Source organism: Artibeus jamaicensis, unplaced genomic scaffold, assembly GCF_021234435.1.
Source record: "Artibeus jamaicensis isolate MK-2021 breed Jamaican fruit bat unplaced genomic scaffold, CSHL_Jam_final contig_233, whole genome shotgun sequence".
Taxonomy (NCBI): domain Eukaryota; kingdom Metazoa; phylum Chordata; class Mammalia; order Chiroptera; family Phyllostomidae; genus Artibeus; species Artibeus jamaicensis.
The window spans coordinates 48,140,811-48,163,522 of NW_026521486.1; the positions used below are offsets into that span (position 1 = coordinate 48,140,811).

Genomic DNA, 22,712 nt, shown 5'->3' on the forward strand with positions numbered 1-22,712 from the left:
CAGGAGAAAGATGAGCCGGTTCTGGCCCAACCCTGACTAAACGGACAACTTAATCAGAGAACCACTACTGGAAAGGCCTCCACCCTCAAAGGTGTCTCTGTCAGTGAGTAGAGAAAACTCTACCACCGCTCCCTGCTTTCCAAAACTCATGGGGTACCCACCATGCCCACCTTGGTTAAGGATAGTGATGCTTATTCATTCATCAAAGATGAGTGCCTATGTGCCAAATAGTAAGGCACTGCTTTTTAAATGTTTTTAATATGTTTATTTTAAGCACATTGTTAATAAATAAAAAGCCTGTGAGTCAGCATATGCAAATCTGGGCTCAAAGTAGGATGCCACATTTTCAAGGGCATGCATACCCTGGCTGACTAGATGTTTTCTTTTCAGGTATGGCTATGCACTCATCCACCCAAGAATGAAGTGTTTTCTCCCTCCCTGCTCTCCCCAGTGGCTGTTCGAGCCAGGGAGGAATCATCCTTTCAATGCAAGATCTGGCACAGGTGAAAAACAAGCTGTCCCATTGCTTATGCATTAGCCAAAGCCAAGGGAGCACTCCTCTTTCCTATATTCAGAACTCAGAAGTTAGTACTCAAATGCCTGTGGCTCAGGGATCCAAGCTACGCCCCCAACAACTTAAAAGGCCTCATACTCAATTCTGTCCTAGGATAGCTCTTAACAGTGTGTGCAATGGAACAGTGGAAGTGGGAGGTGGGTGGGAAGAGGGTGCCAGGTAGACAAGTTCATCCTGAAACTGCCCGCCAGGCCTGGACTAACTGGGCACACCTCCTCAGAAACAGCTCTCAACACCCAGTTTGGAGGGGGGGTAATGGGAAGGGTGCATGGGTAGAACTGCCCGGTTCTGGGCACAGATGACCAGAGTCCTACCTTGGGTGCCCTCTCTACTCCACCACACCCAGTTCAGAAGCCAGATTTGCTCCTAGGGCCCAGACTCCACCTCCTGCAGCCCGTGGCCAAAGTGACACACAAGCGAACACTCACTGCCTTGAGCCCTGCTGGGGAACAGTCCTGCTCCAAGTCCCTGCCCTTCAGACCTCCAACCACTGCCTTCAGTGGCCCTGTTGCCCCCTCACTGTTCTCAAGGCTCGGATTTCCTCAGCCCTAACCCATTACTCAGGAACTCAGGGTCATCCTTACCCCCATTCTAGCAAACAGGGCCAGGAAACCCAGTAAGAATGAAAAACCTGAAGAGGAAGGAAGGCATCTGGATCCTATCACTCCCCAAGGACCAGCACAATACACCATCCATCCAATTACCAGGTTAGAAAGCAGACAACTGGACTCTGGCCCTCCTACCTCCACATCCTTCAGAACTGGGAAAGAGGCTGCTCTCAGCATTACGACCAACCACCTGCCCAGAAACCCCTCCCTGCACTGAACAGCAGAAGAAAGGACACCCCCTACAGAGTCATGGCCCCACGTGGTCCACTAAGGATTCCAGAACATCCCGGAAAGGGATTCCCCGACTGCTCCCTCAGTGCAGTGGACTGACTCCACTCTTAGCACAGGCCCGGAAAAATTAGGTTCTAGATAAACACCTGTCAATTTTCTGCTCTGACCGATCTATGTCCTTGGACTGGAAGTGATATAGTGAATCCCCAGAGCCTTCAGGCCTTACACCTCTAATCTGAGAAACTCAAACACACCCACACTCATTCTCCCCATCACTGTGCAGTTTTGTCCTCCATCCCACCTAGACCCACCCAAGGCCTTCCACTGGCTTTCTCCAGGCTCATTTCGGAAGGCCCCTTGCCCGGATGATCCTAAAATGGACCCTAGGTCCAGGTGCCCTGACAAGTCATGACTGAAGTGTTATTCATATTCTGAGAAGATGGGGTTGCTATTTGTCCTAAGAGCTGGGTGCTAAGCATTTACCTTCCAAATTAAGTCCCCACCTCATCCCCCTACGACTCCCTAAAAGAAGCTAGAAGGTTTAACTGCCACAGGAAGACTCCCACCACCTCCTTCCTGGCACCCTAAACCGAGTGCTCAGGGTCAGAAGGGACTAGGTTATCCTCTTTCCCAGTTTGTTCAGGGGAAATGGACATCCAGCTGTCGTCCTCTCCATTATCATTATCTCATGAGGGGTTGTAGCTGTAGAAGGTATCTATTCATTATATAAATGAAGCACTTGGAAAAGGAACTCTTAGCTTACCAATAACCTCAGTCACCAAGTAGGACTTTTGAGGAGCCTGGAAGAAGTATCATCAGATTTTGAGCGTAAGCAGGTGACGTTTCAAGTTTATGGGATTGATAAAGGGATGTCTGGTTGTAGTAGTTTAAGCGTTCTAGAAGGGCAGATGCACTGGCCCTTGAGGTGATAGCTTATTTAGTAACAGGAGAGGGTCTGAACAGGAGAACTGGAACAGGGAGGGAACTGAATATAAATAATGTGCTTCACACTGGGTCATCACTTCATACTGAGTCAGGGCTCCCAAACTCATCATATGCCTAAATCCTTTCCCTTTCCCACAGCACCAGGACAGGAAGGCCTCTGTCCTCAAAACTTAAGAAAGTGGTATCAGTGGGGAACGCCTGCCTGGCTCACCCAGACCTTACCCATCCTGAGGACGGCACCACTCCATTCTTCGCCTGGAGCCAGACAATAGCAGCAGGAAAGGAAGTAAGAAGGTACAAGTGGGGTGGAACGACAAAGGCTGTATGAAAAAAGGTTTCTCCCCAAAAAAGTCTGTGGAGTCTCTGGATGAGACTGCAATCCTGAGAACAGGGAACCACATGCCTGACACAGAGGGGATGCAGGGCTGTAAGTTGTGAGGAGGATCAAGTTCATTACACAACCCAGAACTTAACTCTTCATGCTTACTCACTGCCAAAATCCAGAACTAAATGGATGTAGGGACTGCAATCTGTGGACAACGGGACCCTGTTCCAACCAGAAACACCGGATGCACAGGGCTGGGGAGGTCTGAGAATGGAGGTGCTGTGGGGCACTCAGTTCAGGGCCCTCTAGCCACTGAGGTCCCCAAAGTCTACCAACAGGTGGTGAATGTGGCTAAGCAGCTGATATACATAGCTAAGTTCAGGGTTAAACCCTTTAGAAATAGAGCAACAGAGTCACAAGGCCCTTCCACTCTGGTGCCCAACTCACTTAAGCCTCCCCCTGGAATGTGATGGGAAGAAGTAAGCAGTGTGGAAATGAGCTTATGTTCCTCCGTGAGCTCACTCCCCACACCACACCTCCTCAAGTGCCCTGTACCTGTCCGCTGAAAGAGCAGTCTGGACAGAGGCACCAGAGACAGAACTACCCTCGTCATCACACCACTGTCCCATAGCCTCTGCACATCAAGGACGAAGGTCTGCGCCGAAGCTGCATAAAACATGTTTAATTTCCAACCGTGGTCACAGTCGTTGCGTACCCCGCATTTGGAGCAAGGAGAGAGAAGGTGAGTTATTAAATGTATACAGTCTACATTCCAGAGGAGGAAAAAAAAGAAGAGAAAAACCAGTTCAGAACTAAGTTACCACTATAACACCACAAACAAACTTTGGGGGAGAAGTGGGAGAGCCCCCAGGGAGAAGAAAGGCTGGAACAAAGGAAAGCATAAAATTAAACCCACCAGAGGAGACACAGGGAGGGAGTAGGCAGAGATGGAATGAAAATACCTGATCCCCAAAGAACTTTCAGGTGAATGGGAATGTAGAACGGTCCACCCCTGCCAAGGGCCTAGCGGTGGGATACTAGCAAGATCACTTACTGCCCCCTGCTGGACATATCTTAAGCAGCACCAAGGCAACCTCCAAGGCTGCTTCCTAATATTCTTAGACCCACTGGTCCCTGGAGCCCCCAAAAGGAGGTAGAGGTGGGCCTGAAATGAGGAAATAAATCTATTTGGGACTGATATCTAACTAGGGAAGGCCAGAGAGGGAGTGAGGTGGGAGAAGAGGCAAAGTCCTCACCAAACACAAAGACAGAGAGTGGGGAATTCTAAGTGGGAAAGAAACGAGGAAGGGGAGACGAATGGGCAACAGCACTGAGTGAGTCAGGAGACAAAGGAAGTTCAGGGAGAGCAGCAGCAGGAGCAAAAAAAGTCTGAGGGGGAGAGACACAGGCAAAAAAAAGGGAGAAGGAAGCATATGTGGGGTCACGGGAGTGAATACATGTTGAAACAGAAGCCCCAGCACCCACTTCTCCCCACCACCACACACACACATACATACACACAGAAGCTTAGAGAGCAAGAGAACTGCACACCCCCACTGCATCCTGGGTAAGTAAAACATCACTAAGGAACTGGCACTGAGGGAGACACCCCTGGAACCTCTCTTTCACAGTTCAGTCAGGATGGAGCAAGGGGTACTAATCTGCCTGTTGTAGACAAAGGCGACAGGAAGCCTGGCCCCATGGGATGGGGCAGGGCTGGGGACAGCCCTTCTGGGAAGAGGTCCCTCAGCCATGCTGTGGGGGGTCCTGGGCCCTGACCTTAGCAGAAAGGTATGGGCGACCATCTTGAAGCTCAGGGTGCAGTCAGCATACACAGGAGCCCAGAGAAAAGCCAAGGCTTCAGACACCGTAGAAGTCAGGACCTTAGGGACAAGCGCCCCCTGTACACAGAGAGACTCTGTAGCAGCAGCTTCTGAACAACTACATAGTACTGATAATAGGGGAAGGACCCCGAAGATCACTGCATTACACCACCAACAACAACCACTTCAGAGTCCTAGTACCGCCATCCAGCCCACAGACCTGCTTATGCAAGTGGGTGAAGAGCGCAGGGGAAAGCTGTTGGGATGAAACTGGGAGGGACAAAAGGATGGTCTGAGGGCCTGGAAACAATAGGAAACTCCCATCCTTCAACACATCCTGAACTAGAAAAGGAAAACTGGAAAACAGAGGGGTTGATACTGAGGTCTGCTATGCTACCCCCACTCTCCCACTCTCCAATCAACCACCTGGCCAGCCTGGGACTACTAGGATGAGGAAACTTCTGACAAAGGACAGATGAACCACCTAGCCCCCAGGATCAGAAGACTGGGGGTCGAGAAGATGGGGGAGGCAGGAATAGGACCAACCTGTGCCTCACTTTCTCCTAAAAAACAATAGGATGGAAATGGAAAACCTGAGGCCCTCCCCTGGTACCTTGGGACCAAAACACACAACATGGTCTTGTAGCTCTACCTCCCCTCCAAGCTCCTGAGGGACAGATCTAAGGGTGAGGGTGAGGGAGAGGATCGGCTGAACACTCTGAGCTGATAAGAGTGAGTGGGTTCCTCTCTCCTTCCCACTAACAAGGCAGGGCAGAATGGCATCTCCTTGGGAACAGTCATCTAGAGATAAATGCCACCCTCTGCCCTAAGCAGGGTGAAGAGAGGTAACAAAGAAGATGGTGGTGGAAAATCCATCATCTGTCCTATCATCCAGGAAAACCTACCTGCAGAAAAGAGAGGAACCAGTGTAAGACTGGGGCAGCCTTCCCGCCACCTTATTCCCTTTACCTCACCAACATGGGACGGGCTGGTGAGAGGCTAGAATGGGCAGTGTCCTGGCTCCCAGCCCTGAGCTGCACTCCACCCCCTCCACCCTTCTCCCGGCCCCTGCATACATATCTCTCTATACATGTATATACACGCGCACACATGCACGCACACAAAGAGAGGCCCGTGCAATTTCCACGTAGAATAGGGAGAGGGTGGAGAAGGAAAAAAAAGATGGTAGGAGAGGGGCCTGTAGGGAGAGGGAAGGGACTCAGATGCCAAGAACACAGCAATCAGAGCCAAACGAAGCAAAAAGACAGACTGCCCCCCCCCACTTTCTAGACCTCAAAGGAGGGGGGAGGTACCCCATGAAACCATAACAACCTTGTTTTAAATCTGTTAAATTGGAATGATTCATCATCAGGACAGCACTGGGGACTAGTCATGGACAAGGGGAAGGGGGAGGCAGAAGAGACAGGCTCTTGTTGGGCATGCGGATGTGATCCCCAGGGCCCTGGCCACGCTGGCAAGGAGGGGGAGGGCTGGGCAGGGAGACAGTAGGTATGTTAGGGGTGGATGGGGTGGTTGGATAGGGCTGCCTGGCTCTCACTTCTTGTTTTTGAGCTGGTTGGCCAGCCAGTCCAGGCCTTCATATAGCCCGTCCCCGCTGGTGGCACAGGTGGCCTGAATGTACCAGTTGCGATGACGCAGAGAATGCAGGCCCAACTTGTCTGTGATTTCAGCGGCATTCATAGCATTAGGCAAATCCTGGAGCACAAGGGAGACACACAAAAAGGATCCTCAGGATCTTTCAAAGGCTTCTAGAACAGCCACTGCCAACAAGATGTGTATCAGTACCCTCACTTCCTCCTCCACCGTAGGGACTCACAAGATCCTAAGGAGTTGCTTTGGATTTAGACTTCCAAGAACCCCAGAGCTAAGACATTATTAGAAGTCATTCCAGCCCTGGATGGTATAGCTCAGTAGACTGAGCACTGCGAACCAAGGGGCCACCAGTTCGATTCCCAGTCAGGGCACATGCCTGGGTTGTGGGACTGGTCCCCAGTAAGGGGTGTGTAAGAGACAACCACACACTGATGTTTTTCTCCCTCTCTTTCTCCCTCCCTTCCCCTCTCTCTAAAAAGAAATAAATAAAATCTTTAAAAAATAAAAAAAAAGAAGTCATGCCACTGGGTTGGCAAGAACCAAATATAGGAATAGTAGGAGGGAGATCAGTCCCACAGACGTAAACAATAGGGCAGGTGAAAAAGGGATTTGAGGTGATGTCTACCACACCAATCCCTGCGGATGGAATGTTGCTAATTAAAGCTGTGGTGGGGAACAAGAAGAGGAGCATAAAAAGCCAACTAATCCCATTTCCCACACGTTCAAAATTGAGAGCATAGTCACAGGGCTTCCTGTACAATGAGCTCTAAGGACCTTAATTTCTGAGGCCAGGTTGCCTTCTCTCAAATCCAGGGGTGGAGAGAAACCTCACCTGTTTGTTTGCAAAGACAAGGAGCACAGCATCCCGGAGCTCATCCTCCGCCAGCATCCTCATCAGCTCCTCCCGGGCCTCATTCACTCGCTCTCGGTCATTGCTGTCGACCACAAATATCAACCCTAGGGAGGCACAGTGTGGGCTGCACAGAGACGACAGATGAACTTCCCTCCCCACCACCAAAACACAACACCCTCCTTATATCTTCTAAATGTTTGCAACATGTCCTCCTCTTCTCCCACCCATAGTAGCTGCACCAGGCCCAGGGTTGGCTGCCCATAACCAAGAATGACAGACAGCCACACTCTGCTCACACCCAACCAGCTCCTGCGTCCCTGGGCAATTCACATGCCATACCTTGGGTGTTCTGGAAGTAGTGTCTCCAGAGAGGTCGGATCTTGTCCTGGCCACCCACATCCCAAACTGTGAAGCTGATGTTCTTGTACTCCACTGTCTCCACATTGAACCCTTTGGGAAAAAATAAACAGGCAATGGCCAGTTGAATTCAAACATCAGGTTGACACATGATACCGCAATGGGTTGATTTGTTTCCTCCAAACTTGGCCATGATTCTAGCAAGGGAAAGAAAGCTAAGGCTTCCTCAGACCTGGTATTCATTGATCTTGTATCCTGAAGGCCAAAAAGAAAAACTAAGGTATGAAGTGAAAGAGGATGAGAGGAGCCAATCAGGTTCGTGATTGCATGAGTAATGCAAGCCAGCCTTCCCTACTCATTCTCAGTCTCTGGCTCTCCCTCCTACAAAGAAATGACTCAGCCCCACTCCGGTACATTGGCCACCAGAGTCTTTCTCAGCTAAGAACTGGGGCCTGCGAGGCAGAGTGAAGGAAAAGAAGTGAGCTATATTCCTGGAGCCCCAAAAGAAGAACCACCTACACATGATGATCTGGAGCCCCATCCACAAGCCAAATGTTCTCTCTCCCACAGGCACGTCTTAACCAGATTCAGGGCCACTGAGGATCTAACTGAAGCGAATACAGGCCTCTGGCAAGAACATCAAAGCCCTTTACCTGCTTTCCAAATAACACAGAGAACAAACCAGCTCAGTACCTGAGGGCAACTGTTGAGTGCCAGGCTGCAGAAGTTCCCCCATCATACAAGGTCGCGGTAGGTGGGCAAACAGCAGCCCCAGTACCTGCTAGTAAGCTAAATAACCATCCTTCCCTGAGCCCCAAATTGCATGGACTTGCCTGGTGGCCAAGGGGAAGAATCTAGGAACAGGTCCCCTGCCTGGCTCAGCTGTTGGCATGAAAACCTACATCCAAGCCATGCCCTTACCAATAGTGGGGATGGTGGTGACGATCTCTCCCAATTTCAGCTTATACAGGATCGTGGTCTTCCCTGCGGCATCCAGGCCCACCATCAGGATGCGCATCTCCTTCTTCCCAATCAGGCTCTTGAGGAGGTTTCCAAAGATATTACCCATGATCACAGCAGCTTTCTGAGGACAGCAGGGCCCAGGTGGGGGCAGTGGCAATCTGGTTTTGGCCTGGCTCCTGGTATGGAGGACGTGATCCTAGGCAAAGAAATGTAAAGTCATTGCTACCATCTGCTTGTCAGGATTTCATGTCTATGGGATTTGTCAAAGCCAAGGCTGGAGTCCATTCGCGACAAACTTGGAGTCTGAGGGGGCTATGAAGACTAAGACCCACTCAGACACACCCTGAGCCTTTGGGAGCAGAGACCAAGCAGTGAACCCTAAGGACCCCTGCTCGGCTGGCAATCTACGTCCATGTCGGACAATTTCCTTTCATCTGTCCATATCTGTACCTGTAAAACGAGGGGTGTTAAAATAGGCCATTTTTAAAGTCCCTTCCCTTCTGACAAATCTACATTATACCCTAAGGTATTGCAACATCATTAATGCACCTCCCTCCAACATTATCCTGAAACTTCTGGAAACCATGGGAGGGGGGAGTGGAATGAGGAGTGGCTCTCTGAGACTCCCAACAAAGTTCAGGCTTGCCAGGTTCCTAAGGTTTGCTCTCTCTATTCGAATCAAGAGACTGCTCAGTCTTCCTGTCTCTGCAATCCCACCTTCCTTCTACATGTCAAAATGGATGAGGAAGAAGAAAATAGCACGCCCAGGTCTCATCCTTCCCACTCTGTGAAATGCTGGCCTCAACAGTGGTGCCGGGAGCTGAGGAGTGGGTGGGAAGAGACCACCCCTCACCCCTCAGCCACACGGACTTTAGTCTTGCCAGGGCCAGCTGCTCCCATGGCCACCTGCACCAAGGCTTTCCTCCCTAACCCCTCTCAGTCTATTTTAAAATCAGAATCAGGTCATGCTGCTCCTCTGTTCAAAACCCTCTCTCGGCTTCGTTATCTTCCTTTCAGTAAAACTGAAAGCTGCCCTGCAAGGCCCTGTGCGATCTGCATCCCCGTTCCTCTCATCAGATCTTTCACTCCTCTTCTCTTTGCTTACTCCACTTCAATTCCCCAACACTTTTCGGTCTCAAAGCTTTTGTAATTGCTATTCACTCTGCCTTAAATACCTCCCCTCCCAGACAGCCTTCTTGGAGTACTCCCTCACATCCTCAGGTGTCTGTTCAAATGTCACCTCATCAAAGAGGTTTTCCATAACCACCTATAAAACACACACACGGGGGCACAGGGGGGTATAAGGGGACTAAACAGTAATGAAAAAAATAAAAGATTTTAAAATAAAAACACACTCTCTCTATCCCATTTATCCCATTTTTCTTCACAGCATTTATCACCATCTGACACATCACGTACTTGTTTCTTGGTGCACTGCTTTTCTCCTCCTACTATGTCAGCTCCGTATCTATTTTGTTCACTGCTGTGTTCCCGGTACCTTGAACAGTGCCTGGCACATAGTAGTTGAACAACTGAACTAACTCCCAGGACCTCTACTGACCTCACCAGCAGCGCACTCAGATCAGATGCTTATGCCTGGGACACAGTAGGCCCTTAACAAACACCTCCTGAAAAAATGAAGGGAACAGTAAGAACCACTCCAAAGTACAAAATGCCCATCCCAACACTGCTCCCAACAGACAGGATCACAGTCATTTATTCGCTCTCTTCTTCCCTCACTTCTCTATGACACAGGACAGCCACAGAAATGCATCTTTAAAACAATGAAACGGGGCTCGAAATCACACCTGCCAGCCAGTTCTCTGTGCCTGCAGGAGACATGTGTCAACGGGCACCTTATTCAGCAATCACCATATGCCAGGGCTGGCACTCTCTAGAGTCTGGGAAACACACACACCACCACCACCACCACCACCACCACCACCCCACCAGGCACAGGAATAGGTCAAGACAGACTGAACCCAAACCCAAGACTATGAAAAGTGGATGGGGAGGAATCCTATTTACAAACTAAAGCATGGGGGTTTGGTGGGAGTTTAGTTGTTTTTTTCAAAAACTATTTCAAGTTTATTCATTTGGTTTTTTTTTTCCCTATTCTCCTCAGTTTGCAGCAAATTCCAGAATAGTACAAAGGGGCCAGATCAACAGCCCCTGGAGACCAAAGTACTAGTTTGCCCAAAAAACAGAAACAGTGAGTGCTTATGGAATGTTTCATCTTCAAAGGCTTCCCCAGACATTCATTAATGAGCCAGGAGTGGTGCTCCCAGCGGGTTCCCCAGATGAGCCCTGCCCTTGACCCAGAGGGCTCGCACCCCAGGGACAGGACCTGGCTCAACCTTAGGGTTCAGCTTCAGCCAAGTCGCCCACTAGCCCTCCTCCCTCCACACACCCAGGCAGACCAGATTCCCAAGGATTTCTGAGGCAGGTGGGGACACCTGCCCAGCTTAATAGAAGAATCAGATCCCACCAACCTTGGCAATTGGTGGTAGTCACGCTGCTGGTTCTGCCACTATCACCTCCAGAAACTTAAACCTTCCTCAAGTCTTCCTAGTTTCCATCCTGTCTCCTGCTCAGGTAGCCTTTCCTTCCGCTCCAAATGCTACGTTGCTTTAAAGGTTGGGTAATGGAATTTGGCCCGATTTCTGAACTGAATTTATACAGTGCATTTATTTTCCTGTCCTTCATGACTGAAACTATTGATGATTAAATATTTACCAACCATGCATGCAGCAGTGGCTGAAAAATATCAGTTGCCTTAGCCCTGGCTGGTGTGGCTCAGTGGACTGAGTGCTGACCTACAAACCGAAGGGGTCAGTGACTCAATTCCCAGTCAGGGCACATGCCTGGGTTGCAATCCAGATCCCCAGTTAGGGGTGCGTGAGAGGCAACCACACATTAATGTTTCTCTCCCTCTCTTCCCCATTCTCTCAAAATAAATAAAATCTTTAAAAAATGTATCCATTGCCTCAGAACATGCATACACTGTCCTTCAGCTTGCTACTTGATTAAACTATCTGGCTAAAGTCTTGGCTCAAAAGCTAATCCCAGTGTTACTCTTAATTGTTTCCTGGCACATCACACAGGCCCTGGATTTCTAAACCATTCACGTGGCACTTACTACCTTGTGGAGTTTTCTTCCTTTCTAAATCTGCACACAGCCTGTCTTCCCAATTTAACTGTGTATTCCCCATGGACAAGGAGTATGCCTTATATTTCCTCTCTATCTGTCCTTCCTTTCAGTGCCAACCCACTGCAGGAGTTCAATCAAGCACACTGGCTGATTTCAGCTGCATCTGAGGATGTCCTTACACTACTTCTTCTGCCCTGTAGTACTTGGTATCTGTGGGTGAAGCACAGATAGCTGCTTAGATACCCTGCCAATGCTTGGCCATTTCCCACACATACCTGCCCCAAGGGCTGGTTTGAGAACACCATGAAAGGACCAGAAGACTACAACTGATGGACTTTTCTCTTGCCATTTGATATACAATGAGGCTGATGGATAACTGATGAAAAAATCCAAGCAGTTACCTAGCACGTGTCCCCTGAGGCAGCCCAGGGCCTTGAAATTAATGGACAGTATGACTCCTCTTTAATATAATCAGGAACTTGATTCAGATGAATGTTCCAAAGTGGACGGTGGCTTTCCTGTCTCAGCTTTCTCTGTCCCTGCCCGCTACTGCAGAGCATGCTGCCACCATCGCCAGCATGGGAGCAACTTTCAGCTGTATGCCATGCACACGAATCTTTGGCCATGTAGCCAATTCTCACTTTTACCATGAAGCATTTCTAGAAAAAGCTCTGGGAAGCAGAAGAGCAACCCCCTCCCCAAAGCCCTGGAACGATTCCCTGTGCACTGCGTGGCCTGTAGTTACTCTCCTCTACCACAGATGGTGCCCCTGCGTGGACAGGGCAAAATGCCAGGGTTCCATGGGCTGGTGAAAACCAGGAATCAGCAGTTTAAACTGAAGGTGAGTGACTCAAGATGAAAAATGAAATACAGTAGTATCTCTATTAACAAAGAGGCAATCTCAACATTCTATGCTATAGTCACAAACTTCATTAACAGTGGTATAAAAGAAAAAAAAACCAGGAGCTCTAAAAATGTGTTTCCAGTACAATCTGTGTAGGACATTGCAGTTCAATCAAGTGCTTTGGCCAATTTAAGCTTCACCTGAGGATGTCCTCACTGAGGACCATGCACTGTCCCCAGTCTTCCCCAGCCCCCACCACCAGGAGAGGCGGGTTGTTGCTGTAACTGGCTGCTCAGCCACCCTGGCTTATGCGTTGCAGGAACATGTCTGCCTCACTCTCCAAGTGACTTTGAGAGTCACGGCTCAGCCTGCCATGCACATTCCCTCCGCCTGACTCCAGGAACTGGCTCAGGCATGTGTTCTGAGACAGCTCTGAGGAGATTCCTGATCTAGCACCACCGCCCCCTCTCCAGGCTACATGAGTCGAGGGAAAGGAAGACCTGTCTCCCTAAAACCGACCGCTGCCAGGAAGGGTACACTGAAACGCAGCTTTGTTCCCAGATAATTTTCAAACTGAGATATCGCTAATGGAAATGCTATTTTTAGCACAGCCAATGGAGCAGACCGATAAAATTTAAGTAAACAAAAGCAGGGTCTCCCTGTATATAGTTTCCTCAGTGCAGGTGGTTTGTGACTGACCTCTGTAAACTTTTCCAAGTATTTGTCTCAAGAGCACTGTAATCAGAACATAGGAACTCTTACATTAGTATCTCAATGACTTCTACTGAACTCAAAGATTTCCCAAAGCCAAGACATTGGTTCTGATGTCAGCTTCCATCCATCCATTAAACATTTATTGAGTATATGGAACTAGGGATACAAAGAGGAAGACGGTTTCTACCTTCATAGAACTCAGTCGATGGGAAGAAAAAACTAGAACAGAGGATTACAAAACAAACAGTGTGAGGATAAGAGCAGGGTAAGTAGAGTATTATAGGGACAGAAAGCTGGAGCACTTAATCACGACTGGGGGGTAAAGGATGATTTCCAGACATGATGTTCAGATCACACCTGAGCTTACTCCTGAAGGAAAAATAGGAATGAGACAATACAGAGGGAGTGAGGCAGAAGAAAAGGCATAAAGACTTGAGTTAGAGATGGCACTTTTTATTAGGAAAAGCCAGATGCAACTGGGAGGTAGCGCACTTGGGTGCAGCACGGTGAATAAAACAATGTGATGAGGCTGGAGAGGTAAGTAAGGGCCGGATCATGAAGGGCTTCAAAAGGCCACACCAAGTTAACAGGATCAGATAGGTGCTTTGCAAACACCATTCTGGCAGTTTAGGGAATAAATTAAAAGGGGGGGGAAACTGGAGGCAGAGAGAACACTGGGGAAATACGGTAATACAGGTGAGAAATCACAAGTTCTTAAATAGGGAAGGCATACTGGAAACACCAAAACAGCAGAATCCACAGGATTTAATGACTGATTAAACGTAGGAAGAGTAGAAAAGTCAAAGACGACTCTCAGGTTTCTGTCCTGGGTGATTCAGTGGCATGTCTCTAGACAGGAAATAACAAGAGGAACAGGTCCGAGAGAAACAGTGTTTGTTTTGGGATTAAACGTTCATTCTGAGGCGCAAAGGTATGAAGCACAACAGAAAAGTCTGGTCTGGGTACCTGGGAATCATCTGTGCTGATGACAGAAGCAGCCACAGAAGAACCAAGATGACTGATGATCCAGGATGGCTGCCTACCCAACGGCCATTCTTCCCCTTCTTTCTTTGGACAGAATCTCCCATTTGTTCAGAAGGGGGGGGGGGGTATAAGAAACCTTTCCCCAGCCCTAGGGTAGGAAAACCAATCAGCCTAAGGGCTGTGGGCATTCCATTTTTCCATTTCCTTGCCAGTGAGTGAGTCACAAATGGTCATGTCCTAGTTATAGTCAATAGAATGTGAGAAAAGTCTTCTGGAAGCATCTGGGAAAGTTTTCCACAAGCTTAAAAAAGGACATATGGCAATGTTCTTTTGTTCAGCCTTTGGATGTTGATACAGAAGGATGTGATGCTGGAGTAATCTTGAAACCTTGAAGGGACAGACAAAAGAACTCTACGACATGAGAGGAGAAAACTTGGGTCTTTAAAAACACCATCAATGCCCTGAATGATGTGGCTGATTTGGCTGGGCGCTGTCCTGCAAAGCCAAAGAATGCAGGTTCGATTCCAGGTCAGGGCACATACCAAGGTTTCAGGTTCAGTCCCTGATTGGGGGTGCATATGAGAGGCAACTGATCAATGTTTCTCTCTTACACTGACATTTCTCTTCTTCTCTTTCTCCCTCCCCTCTCACTAGAAATAAAATCTTAAAAGGCAAAAAACACTGTCAAGCTGGTGGATGGAAAACAAGAAAGTGCTCTATCCCTAGATGACATTTTTGTGCGTGGCAAAAAAAATACACAAAAAATCTACCATTTAAACTGTTTTTAAGTGTACAATTCAGTGGCACTAAGTACATTCTCATTGTTGTGCATCTGGAAACTTTATATACCTATTACAGAATAACTCCCTCTCCCTCCTCCCCTCCGCCTCTGGCAACCACCACTCTGCTTCTGCCTCTATAAACTTGACTCTTCTAAGTACATCTTGGAAGTGGGACCACACAGCGTGTGCCCTTTTGTGTCTGGCTTATTTCACCTAGAATTCTTGCTATACACTGTAATAAATCTTCTTCTCGTTTGAGTCACAGGTGTGTTCCCTGCCTTTTGACAGCTGATGCATTCTAACTGGTACACCTGGAGAGACTGTGTGTGCAGTGAGAGAGGAGAAAAGGCCAAAGGCAGAAACCTGGGAAATATCAACATGTAAAGCAGTGGGCAGAAAAGGAGGCCAGGAAAGAGAAGCAACTTGAGGGATAGAAAGAAAATCTAGAGAGTAAAGCATCATAGATACCAAGGAAGAAAGAACATTTAAATAGGAAGGGAGAGAGAAGGCTACAGAAAGGTCAAATTAAGCCCTGGCTGGTATAGCTCAGTAGATTGAGTGCCAACATGTGAGCCAAGGGGTCCCTAGTGGAGAATGCATGAGAGGCAGCCACACAGAAAGATGTTTGCCTCCCTCTTTCTCCCTCCCTTCCTCTCTGTCAATAAATAAATAAATAAATACATACATACATACATACATACATAAATAAATAAATAAAGGAAGGAAGGTCAAATTAAGATAAGGCCTGAAAGATACCTACTGAATTTAGCTACCAAGCAATCAAGGATAACACCTTGTTATAAATGAAAATATAATCTAGCTAAAATTAGACTCCACCTGCCCCGGCTGGTGTGACTCAGTTGGTTGGAGCATTGTCCCATAAACTGAAAGGTTGCAGGTTCCATTCCCATTCAGGACACATGTCTAGGTTTCGGGTTCCATCCCCTGTCCCAGTGTCATGGGGAAGCAACCCACTGACATTTCTCTCTCTCTCTCTCTCAATCTCCCTTCCTCTAGCTAGATATACATTGATATATGTTGCCTCAGGTGAGAATTAAAAAAAAAAAAGTAGGCTCTACTTAACTCAATTAGTGGTATTTAGGCTCAGGTCAGTTTACCTTGTATTCCAAGAAGATGGCTCCAGGATAGGATGAGCTGAAGGCCACGCAACGAGCAGAAAGGACCTAAATCACCATGACCGACAGCCCTTGGGAAGGCTCCCGTGTTTCCCACGGGCAACACTCAGCAAGGGAGACGAAACAGAGCATCCGGTCTGTTTCAGAATACATGGACTATCCAAATCAAAGTGACCAGATATTTAAAAAACAACAACAAAAAAAACTAGACTCATTTGTTTCTTTGGAACATTCCATGGTACTGCTGGTCTCTAACCGAAGCTTTTAGTTTGCCTTATTCTTAAAATCTGACCAGCTTACAGCTAGCTCCATCTCCCGATATCCTATGGCTGCTCCAATACCCGTATCTACAGCGTGAATACTGAGAACACTACACTTTCCTAATTACAAAATCACTGAAATTCCACCAGTAGTCAGCCTAAAGCCCTAGTAAACCTTTGTCTGCAATCTGCTCCCACAGCACAAGTCAAGATGGAGCTGCCAGCGAACAGAAGAAATAGGAAACCAGGATTTGGACAAGACCAACCATTACAGAGCACCCTAAGGGTACAAGACGACAGGGAACTCACTACCTTGGGGAATAGGAGCTCTTTGAGATCCCTTATCACCTCAAATACGCTTCTACTCTAGTACTCACCACAGCATGTTTTATTCACGTTTGTTTCCTTCTCCAGAGCTTCAACTTCCCAAATAATGTGCCTTGAACGCCTTACAGGCAGCTGGAGATACTGATCCCATCAGTACTATGGGGCTAGGGAGGACTTAAAGTGGCTTGAGCCCTTGGGCTGACCACGTCAGGGTGCAAGCAGCTATGTCTGTCTCGCTGCTACCATTTTCCGTGTATGCCATGGTAGGAGAAGGTTTGGGAAGTACTTCACTACACTATGAGCCCTTGCCAGCAGGGACCGTGCCTTACTCACCTTTCATGTTCCCAGCACCCAGCAGTACAATCTGTAGCTAGTGATTTGATGTTTATTGTTGAAAAGCACAGTATTACTGATAGTGCCAACACATTTGTAAGGTGGAGGAAGGCATTATTTCTAGGTAATCTCCAATCCTTCTCCTGTATCTGACAAACTAAAGAAGTGGTTCCTTTCTTCTCAGGGCCCTAGGGTTCCTCGGATGGGACTCAGAGGCTGCCGGGGGGAAAGGAGAAACTATATGAGGCTCTAGTTATGCTCCCCAATTCTCCTCCACCACCAGAGCAGCCCCATTTTTACCCATCGTATGTATCAGACTGCAGGTATGATTTTACATCAGGTGGCACTGGACTGCTTTAAAAAAAATGTGGCAGGGGGGTGGGATACAAAACAACAACAGAGAACAAATGTTCTCCTGGATCATATCTAAATCATGTTAAAGTTTAAACATTCACACTGGACACTCTTCTGTATAAGCTCATAAAGGAAAAGCTATACCTCACCAGTAATGGGACAGCTAAAATGTACCATGAGGTCTGTTGACACCCAGTCATCTCACCTTTCTTCAGGAATATGGTGATAATGGTGGATCCCTGAAATCTCAGCCATTTCCTTTCTGGCCCGTCCGGTACAGCGGATCCTTGACAGAAGTCCATGACAAAGCTCTAACACGTTCACGGAATCCCGCCTCAGTTCTTTCCCAGACTATAATACAAAGCCTTCAAACACTTAGGGAACTCTTTCCAAATGTTCCCCGTGTCTTTTCATTATCAAAAAGCTTTATGGGCACTCTACCTACATTAGTGACAGACGATGGAAAAGGTATAGAATTACATAGATATCATAACTCTGGACCTTAACATAGTACATTCTGAAACATACTTAAGAGGTAGATGTTTAAAAGAGATAGGATTAAATGAAAAGTGACCCAGAAAATGGAGGATGCTGAAATGCTCACGGAGACCTAAGTTAATGGAACCCAAGGCTCTAAATCCTGGCCTAAGTTGATCAGAGTGTGTGTGCCTTTATGGAAGAGTCAACCATTACCGCAGAGTCACGCTGACTTTCTCATGAACACTACTCTCCAGCCCCCACATCCTCACCCAAGCTGATGGCTCCGGGCCTCTGCCTTGCTCCAGCTCCACCTCCCACTCAGGCAGCAGGAGCTGCCTCTGTGAAGCTGATGCTGAAAAAAGATTTCACTGTTCATAAGCCCACAACAAGCCCAGAGAGTCATGGTAATAATCATCCCTCTACACAGGTACCTCAGGCGGTAAGCTGTTCTTTTGCAAATCTTTAAGGCAGCCCTGAGTGCTCACATTATTATGACCATTGTGATGATGAGTATTAAGAGTAGTTAACACTTACTCGGGGCTTACTATGTGCTTTGTACAATACTCAGTGCTTTGTGTGTATTATCTCATTTAATTATCATGCCAACTCTAGGAAGCAGGTACTATCATTATCATACTCTTTACAGATGAGGAAAATGGAACTCAGAAAGGACAAGTAATTTTATCAAAATCATACAATTAGTAATAGCAGAGGCAGGATCTGAACCCAATTTTGTCCAATTCCAAGGTCCACACTCTTAATTACTGTACCATTTTGCCTGTAAATTCACCTGCAAAAAAATGTTAAGGCATGCCACACCCAGCAACATACTTGAGTCTCAGGCCTCTTGGCATCCATTTGTAAAGGTATATAGGGAAGCAGATTCCAGTTTCCCTCAGTTATTTACTCAGCTTTAACAAACCTGGTTTTAAAGAAGTTCCTTCTTCTTAAGAACAAATCCCGCCCACTGTCCTCTGAGTCCATTTCCTCTTATGACTCCAGTGGAAGAGAGCAGCAGAGATGAACACACACAACATGACCCTTTGTGCACTTAACACTTCACTTCCACTCTTTCTAGCCTGCTCTCTGCCTGCCTTTATACTTGCATTCAGTTTATAATAGCAGCTACGACTCGCTGGCACCAATTCTGTGCCAGGCACCACATACATACACTGGCTCCCTCCTCCGTGATCTCCAGGATTCCAATTTGCAGATGATTCTTTGAAGGACTTACAGCTAATGAAGAGACCCCTTTGCCTAAAATGGGGGGGAGGGGGCAGGGGTGTGGAGCAGGAGATGTGGGACTTCAGATAAATAATGACTGTGTTTTATTAACAGTTTTCTTGGGTCTTAGTTTCCATTTTCCACGACTGTGTTGTGCCTCTTAGGAAGCTGGAGAGACCAAGACTTCTTAATTCAAAAGGCTAAAGGCCTTTGGATCTTTGCTCAGCTATCTCCAGGTACTCTCCCTAACAGCCAAGCCATCTCCTTCTCCTTAAACTGCAGTCAAAAAGCTTTGTTGAGTTCTATGCATTCACATCCTGTATTTATCACAGGAGCCTACTACGTACAAAGGTTTGTGGGAGACACAAGATGAGCTCCAATTAATTCCTGAACTCAAAAAAAAAAAAAAAAAACCACTTTGGTCTCTATAGAAAAACAAGACATGCACATAAAAATTTTGACTATACAAAGTAATAATTCTACATTGGGAGGGAGGAGATATGTTACTGTGTGATACATGAGGCCCTTTCCCAGATGAATCCAAGGTCAATGATTCATTCTGTGAAAGGTGAATCCCACGGATCAGATTCTTTCTTAAGAGCTTTAAGAGACATGTTATTCAAACTCAAGTCTAGCCCTGACCAATGTGGCTCAGTTATTGGGGACCACCCCATAAAACAAAAGGTCGACCTTTGATTCCCGGTCAGAGCCCATGCCTGGGTAGCAGGTTTGGGCTCCTGTCTGGGACACGTGCAAGAAACAATCAATGTTTCTCTCCCTCTCTTTCTCCCTCCTTTCCCCACTCTCTAAAAATAAGTTTAAAAAATCTTAAAGAAAACCCCTCAAGTCTATTGTGCAACGACCAACTTACTGCCCCACTCTGGTCATAGCAAGTGGACACACCGCAACAACAAGCTCAAGAAAAAAATGGCAACAAATTAGGGACAAGGGAGGAAAGTACGCAGAGACCAGACTCTGTCCTGTTGCACTGACCCAAGCAATCAGACTCCTGCAGCAGCTCTACCAATAAAACTTTCATGCCATGGACCAGGGGTGACCCAATCCAACAGCAGCAGAAACAGGTTTTAAGTTTCACTTCTCCCTCACCCGGATGACCTCACTATTTCTTCTCACTCCTGACCACATACCACACTGCTCCTGACCTGGCCAGAGGAAGACTGGCAGTAATACAACCCAGAAACAAGGGAACTCCCCCAAAAGAGGAGCTACCACTCTGCTAATCAAGAGGCCTGTTTTAACAGGGAACTCCACCTCCCGTCCCCGCACCCCCGCCCAGCCCCCCTTTCCCCAAACATTGGTGTAAGCAATGGCTCCATTTTCTGTTCCCGGAATCCTGGTACTTCCTAAAGAAAGAAAGCGGATTGGAAGACACAAACTCAGAGCCAACGACAAGACGCTCCCTCCTCCAGTGAGACCGCCCCGCCCCCGCTTTGCCTTAGGGAGGAAGGCACCACCCCTCTCCTCCAAGCCAGATCAGACCCCCCGCCCTCCCCCCTCTGCCTCCTCTCCTCCCTCTCCCCACCTGCTGCCCTCTTCCAATACGCTGTTCCCAAGACCCGAAAGCGCAACCTCCACCAGATAGTGCCCATGGGGTGCTCCACTAGCTTGTCCTGCCGGCTACTCCCTAAACCGCCTATGCACCCTTGTCCCATAAAGGGTGAGGGTGTCACCACAGCAAGGCTTCTCTCGGCTCCTGTTACTAAGGTGGATGGGAAGAGGGGGTAGAAAAAACCAGCATTCCCTAGCCCTTTTTCAGGAAAAGGACACAAAACATCTATCACCGCCCCCGCATCAACTCTCCCTGGACTGTTTTCTACCTCCTCAACCCCCTTCAGAGCCCACCTTCTGCAGGCGAGGGAACCAACTGCAGCCCAGGTCGCCCCCTTGTGCGAGACGGAGGACAAATCCATAAGCGCCCCCCGCCCCCGCCCCCGCTCCACGTCCTTCAAATGCGGGGGCCGGCGCCCCCTCTCCAACCTCTCGGGTGGGAAGGACCACAACGCCCCAAGCGGGGCAGTGCCCAGCAGGGGGCTCTAAATCCTCAGCCCCCACCCTGAGCCTCTCCTCTACCAGGAACCGCCTTCCCTGCCCAGCCCCTCACCTGTTCCTGCTCCCAACCTTCGCTGCTGTGGCCGCCGCCTCCGCCCCCGCAGGTTCCGCTCGGCTCCTTCCGGACCCCACAGCCAATTTCAAGGCTGCTGCTCCCCTTGCCCGGTTCCCCGACTCCCTCCTTCCTTCCCTCTACCTAGCACCGGAAGCCGAGACAGTGACAAGAGCTGCGCTGCGCACCCCCACCCCCAGGCCGGGATACTTCCCACCTCCCTGGTCACGCGAGAGCTGCGCAGCAGCGAGCGGCAGTTCTCGCGAGACCTATCACCATGGTAGCGGCTGCAGCAGAGGCATCCGGGTGCTAAAGCTGAGGCCGGTTGCCTTGGTGGGGGCTGAAGGCTGTGAGCGGTGGAGGCTGGAGCTGTGAGCCAGGGAATGAGGATGAAGTAGTGGGTACTGAGATGACTATACGAAGCTCCGGGGTCATACCTGGAATTTAAGGACTGGGGCCGCCTGCTGGCCACAGTGGAGAGCCGTTGAGCTGAGAGCCCTCGGGGCTCCTTGGGCAAAGCCAGGAGGAAGGATGAGCGAAGAGGCCTTGCTCTATCCCACCTAACTCCTCCAGGCCTCACCTTTCTTTCTTATCCATGGCCAACGCTGAGAGCTCTGCTACATGTGTTGCTGCACAACCCCTGACCTAGGATAGGTTACTCAGAGGTCGGAATCAACACATCGTTAACCATAGGGAAGAGAAATGAGAGTGATGAATTTAAGAAACTGAAGGCAACAACAACTCTGGGCCAATTAGGAAGTTAGAACGTTAAAGGTTAAAACCTAACATCCAGCCCTGGTTGGTGTAGCTCAGTGGATTGAGCACCGGCCTCCCATCCAAACAACCGCGGTTCCATTCCCAGTCAGGGCACATGCCTGGGTTGCAGGACAATTCCCAACAGGGGACGCACAAGAGGCAACCATACATTGGTATTTCTCTCCCTCTCTCCTTCCCTTCCCCTCTAAAGATAAATAAATAAAATCTTTTAAAAAATCCTAATATCCAGAGGTGTGGTTTGAGGAAGTGTTCCTAGATGATTATGAATTTTAGTATCCCAAGGAAAGTGAGAGACTTTGCATCCAAGTTTCTCTATTCCTGCCCACCCCCACTTTCCTCACACTCATTTCTGCACCTAGTCTAGAACTGCAAAGCTGCACTGGAACACTCTAGGCTGTCACAGACGAAGGGCACTAGAAACTCTAAGAACAGAAGAAGGTTCTCTAAGTGCCCTCCCTCTGCCTTCAGAGCAGCATAAGGGAACACATGGCTGTTCCCTAAACCCTGAGCCAAAATTACTGCTTTTCTGGATTTTTTTTTGCCTTGTTTCTTGTCTCCTTCCAAGAAGTAGGCTGATAGATAGCCACACTATGTCTACCTCTTATCCCCATCAATCCCTGGTGCATGCATTTACCAGTCTCTTCCTCTTAATCCAGTCTGTTTCTTTTTATTGTCACCTAGAGAATAACATGCCCCTAGAATCTGAAGCCAAAGACACCTTAATTTAAGATGGCGAGAGAAAAGATGAATACAAGGAATGTGTTTATAACAAAGAGAGTTGTATCTGTCCTGGGCTGTTGCCATTAAGGGCCTTCATCTGCTAAGTTTTTTTCTTTTTTTCTTTTTTTATCCTCAACTAAGCACATGCTTACTGATTTTAAAGAGAGGGGAAGGGAGGGAGAGAGAGGGAGAAAAACATCTGTGTGAGACA

General features: G+C 48.2%; 1 protein-coding gene across 2 annotated transcripts; it reads right to left on the reverse strand.

Annotated features, from left to right (window-relative positions):
- Positions 1 to 3,350: 3,350 nt before the first annotated feature.
- ARF3 (ADP ribosylation factor 3) lies at positions 3,351 to 21,199 on the reverse strand. 2 transcript variants are annotated; one of them, XM_053661764.1, is made up of 6 exons: positions 21,005 to 21,199; positions 9,855 to 9,921; positions 8,252 to 8,489; positions 7,313 to 7,423; positions 6,953 to 7,077; positions 3,351 to 6,222 (listed from the first exon to the last, which is right to left on the reverse strand). In XM_053661764.1, the coding sequence occupies exons 3-6, from the start codon at positions 8,397 to 8,399 to the stop codon at positions 6,061 to 6,063; spliced, it is 546 nt and encodes a 181-aa protein (XP_053517739.1). In that variant the 5' UTR covers positions 8,400 to 8,489; positions 9,855 to 9,921; positions 21,005 to 21,199; the 3' UTR covers positions 3,351 to 6,060. The 2 variants fall into 2 exon arrangements, with proteins under 2 accessions (XP_053517739.1, XP_036991773.1); XM_037135878.2 differs by lacking the exon at positions 9,855 to 9,921.
- Between the last annotated feature and the right edge of the window lie 1,513 nt (positions 21,200 to 22,712).

Bases quoted from the DNA above. Each gene is read 5' to 3' on its own strand.
- ARF3 (XM_037135878.2), bottom strand. From the start codon at position 8,399: ATGGGTAATATCTTTGGAAACCTCCTCAAGAGCCTGATTGGGAAGAAG. The intron at 7,078-7,312 runs GTATGGCATGTG...GTGCCTCCCTAG, and splicing joins CTACTTCCAGAACACCCAAG to GGTTGATATTTGTGGTCGAC. The intron at 6,223-6,952 runs GTGAGGTTTCTC...CTTGTGCTCCAG, and splicing joins TTGTCTTTGCAAACAAACAG to GATTTGCCTAATGCTATGAA.